Here is a 10,173-nt window from a genome sequence, read left to right as displayed (position 1 = left end):
AGCAAATATATTTCTTTGGCAGTTGCTAAAATTTGGGATACTGAACTTTTACCATCTTGAGTTTTGGGCCTCTCCCTGGGCAAACATCCCCAACCCCCAGGGAATCAGCACTGCTTGGGGCTTGAAAGGGAAACAAAATGTTAGAGGAAACCCAGCTAATTTCTGGAATGGAATAATGAAGAAAAAATAGAGGTAATAAATCTGACTACATCACCGTGGTAGTTGCAGTGGGAGTTGATCTTGACCTGGATGAAATCACTTCTTCAAATTCTTCTCTAAGGCCTGGACATGAAATCTAACACCAAAAACCTTAGCGATGCTTATCCACATTTTTGTGGCATCTGTCATGCTAACCTGTGATTATTTTAGTGTCTGCCTCCCACCCTAAAGCCTCTGATCTTTAGATTCTCAGTATCTAGTACAATTTCGGACACATCATATAACAGTTTATTAACATACTAATTGCTACTTGGCTGGGGAACGGGCATGAAAGAGGAGTATTTTCTTAGATACTCAGTGGCCGGTAAGGGAAGAGACCTTGTTGTTTCCTCCTAGTCGTTCCAGAAGATTTGGACTCTAATTCTCATCCTATCCACAGAAGAAAGCTCATGTTCATTGAGCATCTGGGAAAGAGACCTGATTTTCCTGATTCCAGAGCCATGGGACAGCATGCTGAATGTTAGATTATTGAGTACACGGTGACAGTGTACATAACCATCCTACAACTTGTAGGATGCTTGTATTATACAAATGTTAATTACTCATTTGGTGAAAGAAATCAGTAATCTTCAAAGACACCAGTAATCTGAAGGAGGTTTGGGAGAGCAAGGACTCGCTAATTTGATCTGGTTAGCTGATAAATTTATAATGCCCAAGGTTAGTAAAAGGTTGAAGTGGCAGTGGACTTTAGCTTAAAATGTGAGCTAATTTAATGAGCGATTTTTGAGCATGTGGGAATTTTTTTTTTTTTTTTTTTGCGGTACGCGGGCCTCTCACTGTCGTGGCCTCTTCTGTTGTGGAGCACAGGCTCCGGACGCGCAGGCTCAGCGGCCACGGCTCATGGGCCCAGCCGCTCTGTGGCATGCGGGATAGCCCCGGACTGGGGCACGAACCCGTGTCCACTGCATCGGCAGGTGGACTCTCAACCACTGTGCCACCAGGGAAGCCCAGAGCATGTGGGAATTTTTGAAGACTAAGAATTGTTTGAAGGACTTCCCTGGTGGTGCAGTGGTTAAGAATCCGCCTGCCAATGCAGGGGACACCGGTTCGAGCCCTGGTCCGGGAAGAACCCACATGCCGCGCAGCAACTAAGCCAGTGCGCCACAGCCACTGAGCCTGTGCTCTAGAGCCCGTGTGCCTAGACCCATGCTCTGCAGTAAGAGAAGCCTGCGCACCGCAACGAAGAGTAGCCCCTGCTCGCCGCAACTAGAGAAAGCCCACGTGCAGCAGCAAAGACCCAACGCAGCCAAAAAAAAAAAAAAAAAAAATCCATTCTATGAAACAAAAATTGTTTCAAGACATATATGAGCTTGAACAGCATTTCTTTCTAAGTCCTGGAAAGTATCCAGAAAGATTTCTACCATCTTGTCTACTCTTTCTTTTAAACCGTGGTAAGATATACATGATTCACCATTCTAGCCATTTCAAACTGTACAGCTCAGTGACACTAAGTACATTCTCATGCAACCATCATCCACCATTTCCAGAACTTTTATCTTCCCCATCTGACAGTGTACCCATTCAACACTCTCTACTTCCCCCTCCTCCTGGCCCTTGGGAACCACCATTCTACTTCCTGAGTTTGACAACTCCAGGAACTTATATGAAAAATACAGTATTTGTTCTTTTGTGACTCTTTTTTCTTAGCATGTCTTCAAAGTTCATCCGTGTTACAGCATGTGTCAAAATTTCCTTTTCTGGCTGAATAACATCTCATTGTATGTATATACCACATCTTGATTATCCGTCATGGATGTTTTGGTTGCTTTCAAGTTTTGGCTATTGTGAATAATGCCGCTATGAACATGGGTGTGCAAACACTTCTAGTCCCTACTGTCACTTATCTTGGGCAAGTATCCAGAAGTGGAATTTCCGGGTCATATGGTAAATCTGTGTTTAATTTGAGGAACCATTATACCATTTTTCCACAATGACTACACCATTTGATATCCACACCAGCAGTGCACAAGCCTTCCAGCTGCTTCATATCCTTACCAACACTTTTATTTTGCTAATGGCAATGCTAATGGGTATGAAGTGGTATCTTGTTTTAATTTGCATCTCCACAATGACTAGTGATATTGAGCATCTTTTCATGTGGTGTTGGCCATTTGTGTACCTTTCTGGAGAAATACCTATTCACGTCCTTTTGCCCACTTTTTTTTTTTTTTTGCGGTACGCGGGCCTCTCACTGTTGTGGCCTCTCCCGTTGCGGAGCACAGGCTCCGGACGCACAGGCTCAGCGGCCATGGCTCACGGGCCCAGCCGCTCCGCGGCATGTGGGATCTTCCCGGACTGGGGCACGAACCCGCGTCCCCTGCATCGGCAGGCGGACTCTCAACCACTGCGCCACCAGGGAAGCCCTTGCCCACTTTTTAATCAGGTGGTTTTTGAGTCGTCGTCTTTACATGTTCTAGATAGCCATCTCTGAGCAGATACATGATGTACAAATATTTTCTCCCATTCCGTGCATTGCTGACTCACTTTGTCATCTTTTCTACTCTTAAGACCATTAGAACTAGGTAAAGAGAGGGAGACCTAGGGTTTAAAATGTTAACTATTGGTTTAGGCCTAACTAACCTATACTCCTAGTTCAAAGAGCCAAGGAATCCAGTGCATAGTATCTCATAACTAGTGCATGCCTGACAATATGGGTGTTTTGGGTATAAAACACCAAGAGTCCATAATTTACCTGGGCCAGGTACATCATTTCCCGTCACAAGAACCTCAAGTGCTTATTACAGTGCAGGCATGGTGTAGGAACCCTACAGAGTTGTTGAATGAATAAAAGTCTCAAAATTATACTAATGCTTACCTTTTATGAAGTGACAAAATGGTGGATATAATTTAACATCACAACCTGTAGAAACAAGGTGTCTCCTATTACCTAATTCACTGATTACGTATTTATTAAACACTAAGAACTAGGCAGAATCGAGACGACCAGGTCTATCAGTGAACAAGGGACAGAAATCCCTGCCCTTGGGGAGCTTTCATTTGTGTCATTTCCATAACCGGGGGAAGACAAATACAAAATGCTTAAGTGAATCATGTCAGAAGAGGTTAAATGCTATGGAAGAAAACAGAGTGGGGTAAAGGAGAATCAGGTGTATTAGTGTGTTTAAATGGTGGCCAGGAGAGTTCCTGTTGAACCAGGACACGGCTGAAACCCTTGGAAGCATTCCCTGTGGGTAGCCTGGGGGGGAAGAGACGGTGCACAGGCCTATAGAGGAAGCACGCCAAAGGCTTGGGGAAGCACGGAGGCAAAGGAGGCTGGAAGCAGAGGAAGGGTGACACACTGGATCCTGCAGGTCATTGTGATGACTTGTGTTTTCACCCAGTGACAGAGCAGACTTACTTATGGCTCATAGTCAAAGATCAAATGTCAACTTACTAGAGTTTTTAAAAAATCTGAAAGAATGAAAAAAGACTATCCAATGGCTGGGAAAGCCTGAAGACCACTGTGAATACACTCAATCAAGTTTCAAATATTTTATTTTCTTATTCATACAGTATGAAGTTTTCTAAAGATCCCACAACATGATGTTTCATGCAGAAGAAAAACTAAACATTCAACATAAACCATCCCTCCCCACCCACCCACGCACGCTAAAAAAAAAAGAAAAAGAAAAAACCCTCAGTCCCCAGTAAGGAAATAATGTTTGCACTGTTTTTCTGTAATGCCAGCCAAGATATGCACAAGCAAGAGAAATAGAAAGCATTTGCTAAAATATTTGTAACAAATACTTATGTACAAAAAATTCACAAAAGACTAGTTCCCCCCCTTGAAGCAGAGCACATGGCAGTTGACACTGGAACAGATCAAACCACTGGCTGGGATTATAAGCCACGTACTGATCCAGAGGAAGAAAGTTACATGTAGTGGAGATTTTCAGTTTGAACATTAACATTTCCAAAGTTTGGCAACATTATGTTTTAAAATTATGCAAATTATGTAAACAAGAGGTACATATTTTAAGTCGATCTACATGCAAAACTCCATGTCATGCAAGGACACCAAGCACCGGGATTTCTCTCACAGACAGAGCCCATGGCGTGCAGCACTCAGTTGAAGGAACAGCGATGGCAGGCGGGTGTGCCCAAATTAAGATTCTTTCCTCTTGATTCAACCTGCCTTTTCCCTCTCATGATTATAAAACCAGTTTTCTAGAAAAACTATACAGGGAAAGACTACAGTCCTACAAAGCTAACCAGAATGTCTTCTTCCAGCCAATAGTACCTTTGCAGAAAAGGGAAGGGATACTATCAAGTGGTGGAACATGGTAAACTACTTTTATATCACACAAATTTATTAAGTTACCTGTTACATATGTGGGCAAATCAAGAACACCATTATGCACTCTCTATGCCTTGTGGTAAAGAAATTTAAGAGGTATAAATTTGGATATAATTTTGCTCTTCTGTGGCATATAGATTAGTAAGGTTTCTCCCATGTAAGTCATAAATAAGTCTATGTGGGTGTATAGATACACACATGCACATTAAATATCACCAGTTTTAGATTAGCTGCAAGTCTTTTGAAACAGAGAAAGGAAATTTATGGTTTAAACGTAAGTTTAATGACAATTTACCACCCATGTAATGAAACAAACGGATACCCTAAGCAGTTACATGATTATTTCAGGAACTCTTCAATAAGTCAGGTCCGAGATAAATCAGGATTTTGCCTCAGATAGCTTCTGTCCTTTACGAATAAAATCACAACAAACTGACACTTACTCAGGGACATCTAATGAATGTAATGGCTCCTAGTTATGCAGTAACAGAATGAGGTGGCCATAAACTCTGTGCTGTTACTATGTGAACACAAGAGCAGCAGCACTGAACTATACTTTCTGCTCAAGCAGAGATGTAGTCAAAGCTGCACAGCAATGAGACACAGTCCCTGGAAATATATCACAGGTATAAATAAAGTTACAAACCCCTTTGTTACAAAAATGTAATCAAGGTAAATAATAAGATGTTAACAAATGCTTTGTCAATCTCTCAAAAGAGAAAGAGCAGGAAAAGGAAAATAGCTGGCCTAACACCTGGCTCAAATTGTACTATCTTCAATCTATATATAAAACTGTGTGAAATAAAAGTAAGGATGTTGAATGTTCTGCTTGGCACTTTTGTACTCTATCATTTTGTTTCTGAATCAAGTATATTAAATTAAAGCCAACCTACTACACATATAGAAAGCTACATATATCTATATATAAATATTTACATATGTATATATAGATACTTTCTTGTTATAAAAGATGAAGAAAAATAAATTAAAAAGCCAACCCCTTCCCTTTCTTCACCACATTGATATGCTCTTTTCATGCTGCTGTCCTTCAGCTTTAAAGTGCTACACTGAGTTATTGAGAGAATAAGAGTTCAATAACACTTAGTTGGCTTCATGAGGCTCATGTTGGAAAATGTGGCTTCACAGAGAAAAATACTTCCATTTAAATACACAGAGAGCATTGCTGGACGTCTTGAGCAGATCTTCAGAGATGGAGAAGAAAGCAAAAGTGTTGGGTGGTACTCTTTACAGAAGAGTCACACGTCTACCACCATCTTTTTGTGAATATCGAGGCCGCCTACAACCTGCAACAGAGAGAACAAATCAAACTTGACCAGGTTCGACGGACTCCTTTGTACTAGTCTAACCACCTTACCAAAAACTACAGCTTAAAAAACATACTACTTTAGCCATTTCCAGAAGCTGTTGTTTTTAAAAACCTGCATTGTCTTTTGTTAGAACTTTCATGGCTTCTTTCTCCTGGGATCACATTTTCTTGTGTTCTAGTACTAGGGCTGGCAAAATTTTTTGTAAAGGGCTAGGCAGTAAATATTTCAAGCTCTGTAGGCCATGTACAGTTTCTCTTGAGTTTTCTTCTCCCATTTTTTCTTTTTAAACACCACTTTAAAATGAAAAAACTTTTCTAGCTCAAAAACATACAAAACAGGCCACATGCAGGATTTGGCCCACTCTTTCGTCTGACGTTTTGACATGGCCTTTAGTAGTTTAATATTAAATGATAACCAGATGTTACCATAAAAACTGTCAGAAACCAAATGCAGGCTTCACTGTCAGTCTGTTCTAGAATATATCAAAAAGTAACAAATGAATAAAATTTTCTGCACGTTACTTTCCCATGGAGTCAAATACTTGTAAAGTTGTTACAGACACCTCAGTGAATACTGACATGGCCATGTGAAGTGCAATTACCTGTATTATTATTTGGGGGATAAGTTTTATTAAGTATAACCTACATAAAGAAAGGAAACCATAAATGTTCACAGCTTGATGAATTTTCAGAGTGAACACCCAAGTAAACAGCAGCCAGGGAGGACATCACCTGGGCTCTTCCGTGGCCCCCTTCCCGCACTGGCCATCTTCTTCCTCCCAAGCCACCACCCGCCAGAGGTGGTCACTATCATGATTTAACACCATAGGTTACTCTGGTCTGATTTATACATTTTATAAATGAAATCTTTTGTGTCTGGCTTGTTTCACTCAGCGTTGTTTGTGAGATTCATCCATGTTGTTGTGCATAGCTGCATCTGTATTATTTTTAAACCTTAAAAAAATTTTTTTGAAAAAGAAAGCTTAAACAGCCAGCCAGTTCTACAATTTCTGTTATGAAAACAGCAGTTTGCTATCCTGCCCTCAAATTTCTTTTTACTTAGAGGCAATCATTTAGAATTTTCAGCTGATTCTCAGTATTTACCTATAGGTCTCCAAATAACACCCCTACATTGCTTTTGCTTGGATTCAAAGTCTTAGGCATCATCCACTGACTTCCCACCACAGAAGATGAAGATTGTACTTTCACACACACCTCTCCCTTCTGTCTCCTACCACATATACTTCCCACCTCTCCCACGCTTCAAATAATTGTATCTTTTTTTTTGATTAGGCAGAAATTCAGCATTTTATTTATGACTATATAGAATACTACTTACAGCAGAAGAGAATTGTGTACTGTAGTTACTTTTTCTTTCCTGCACATTTGTTTTGCTACAGTTAATAACTGATCTTTTTCTTTGCCAGGTGTTCTATGTATTTATCATTAATTCAACCCTAAACTTTGTTCTAAATGCACTTAAATATATTATGTAATTCTATCAATTTTACTGTCTTGAAATCACTCCCAGAGCTTTCCAACCTGCTCCAATCCAGGCCTGTCATCTCCGGATCCTCCTTCACCATCATCCTAGGGACTTCCTTCTTTCATGTTGGACCTTCTGCTTCCTGGATCCCACATTGTCTTCTTTTTTTGATTTATAACCTTTTTATAGTGGGAGCACATCCTCTAGTAGTTTCCCAAAAAGGGAGGCCTTGCATACCTGAAAATGTCTTTATTTCTACCATCTAGTTTGAGTTTATTGAGAGTTCTCACTTGGAAATAACTGTCCCTCAAAATTGTGAAGGCAATGCTTCCATTGCCTTCTAGTTGCCAACTCTGCTGAGAAATTTGCCACCATTATGATTCTTGAATCTTTGTATGACACCCTTCCCCTACCGCTCTACTTTAGCTCTTTGGAAGTTTGTAGAACCATCTGTTTGTTTTAAAATTTCATGACAATGTGCCTAGGCCCACATTATTTTTATATACTATGCTAGGTACTTAGTAAGTCCTTTTGGTCAAAGAAGCTCATTACTTTTGATTCTGACATATTTTCTTGATTCATTTTTGACATTTCCTTCCCTGCATTTTCTTTCTGGAACCCTAGCATCTGGGTGTTAGACCTCCTGGAATGTATTTCAAAGTTTAAATGTCTGAGAGCTCTTTTATATATTCTCCAATTTTTGTTTCAAAAATCCAATATATTATATCCCTGAGGATAACCATGACAGATTTTTGTTCTACTTTGAAAGTTGTTACTGGCCTTGCATAGCCTGCTTCTCCAAGCTTCTTTTTCAGGTGTGATCTCATCTCTATAATCCATATTAGAGGCTTTCCTTGAATGTCTGGTGATCCGTGGCTCTCTGCTCCTGTGGAAAGGGCACTAGAGCCTCCACATACAAAATGGGGCTGTTGACTGTGGGCTGCGCTTTGAGTGAGTGATCAGTTAAGACCATTTCTGGAGATCAGATTTCCCAAAGAGGGCTGTCCCACCTTTTGCCTGGAGGGTACAAGTCTAGCTGCCAGGGAATCAGGTTAGGGAACTGAGCCTTTCAGGGATTCCATCTTATAAACCAAGTTGCTTCTCAGCTTTCCAAGTTTCTGGCTTAGAATTTTTACTCCTGTCTGCTAAACCAATTAACCATTCAACTTTATAAGTTGCCAAATCTAGTTACTACCCTCTCTGCTATTCACTTGGTCCTTGGGGGTTTATAACCTTTTCTTTTTAACCCATTTAATTTCAGTGGAGTTTTGAGAGGAAGCAAAAGTAAATAGATGTGTTCAATCCACCAACTTTAATCCTGTCACTAATCATTTATAATATTTGTGCCTGAAAATGTTAAAGTAGGTATGTAGTATGTGATCTTATTTAAAATAACTTCCTTGGGACTTCCCTGGTGGCTCAGTGGTTAAGAATCCGCCTGCCAATGCAGGGGACACAAGTTCAAGTCCTGGTCCGGGAAGATCCCACATGCCATGGAGCAATTAAGCCCACGCACCACATCTACTGAGCCTGCGCTCTAGAGCCCATGAGCCACAACTACTGAGCCCATGCACCACAACTACTGAAGCCCATGCGCCTAGACCCCATGCTCCACAACAAGAGAAGCCACTGCAATGAGAAGCCCGCGCACCACAACGAAGAGTAGACCCCGCTCGTCACAACTAGAGAAAGCCCATGGACAGCAATGAAGACCCAATGCAGCCAAACATACATACATACATACATACATAAACTGTCCTTTCTCTTTCACTGTTATAGCTTAAGAAATCAGAATAAAGAGAAATCAATGAAGCCAAAGTTAAGAGCTTGATAAATGTTCCAAAATGTTGGCTTAATACACAAAACATTTTTCTTCATTCCTGAACTATGCCCTCCAAAAATACAAGTAAAGGCAATTTATCACAAAATGCTGAAAAACAAACTCAAAGCTTAGCTTATGTCTTCAGTGTAAATAGTATCATTTCTATACCTAGGGATGTATTTTTATTTCCTTTCACTGGTAAGTGATTTACATGCAAGTTTTAGTTTATATTTACTAAATGCAAGTAGTCTTCACTTATATACATCCCTTCCATTAACACTCCAGTCAAGAGTTTCCCTTTTTTGTTTTGTTCCCTCAAGTCTTGGAATTAATTTTTTTTCCTTCTTTCGAAAACTGGCTGCTACCTATGATGCCACTACCAGCATGGTCTCATGTCGCACACAACGCGATGTCCGTCCACAGGAGTCCTTCAGCAAGTGCTGGCAACAGTGAAGGAGGAAGGACTTCCCTGGTGGCACAGTGGTTAAGAATCCACCTGCCAATGCAGGGGACACGGGTTAGAGTCCTGGTCCGGGAAGATCCCACATGCCGCGGAGCAACTAAGCCCATGCGCCACTACTACTCAGCCTTCGCTCTAGAGCCCATGAGGCATAACTACTGAGCCCATAGGCCACAACTACTGAAGCCCACGTGCCTAGAGCCTGCGCTCTGCAACAAGAGAAGCCACCGCAATGAGAAGCTTGCACTCCGTAACAAAGAGTAGCCCGCGCTCGCCGCACCTAGAGAAAGCCCGTGCACAGCAACAAAGACCCAACGCAGCCAAAAGTAATTAATTAACTTATAAAAAAACAGTGAGGGAGGAGACACAACGGAGGGACAGGACACAGAGCAGTACCACCTGGCATGGGTTCCAAATCTCAAGGCTCAAGCCTATCTAACCTCTTCCAAAAAGACCTAGAGTGTTCTTTAAACTACAGCACCACCCTACTTTTTGAAAGAAAATGCAGATAGTATTCCCTTGAGATTAAGAAAGATCCTTAAAGGATCATGTGAACTTCTAC

General features: G+C 41.0%; 1 protein-coding gene across 1 annotated transcript in view; it reads right to left on the bottom strand.

The window, feature by feature from the left end:
• Positions 1-5,772: 5,772 nt before the first annotated feature.
• Positions 5,773-10,173, bottom strand: part of PPP3R1 (protein phosphatase 3 regulatory subunit B, alpha) — a gene marked incomplete at both ends in the record, with an annotated part of 44,369 nt that continues 39,968 nt past the window's right edge. The window contains one exon of the mRNA XM_079720689.1: positions 5,773-5,820. Within this exon, the coding sequence (XP_079576815.1) occupies positions 5,773-5,820 (48 nt within the window). The remainder of the gene's footprint in view (positions 5,821-10,173) is intronic.

Source organism: Hyperoodon ampullatus (assembly GCF_949752795.1).
Source record: "Hyperoodon ampullatus genome assembly, chromosome: 15".
NCBI lineage: Eukaryota > Metazoa > Chordata > Mammalia > Artiodactyla > Ziphiidae > Hyperoodon > Hyperoodon ampullatus.
Note: the sequence above shows the minus strand (reverse complement) of the source record. Positions and strands in the feature narration are given on the sequence as shown.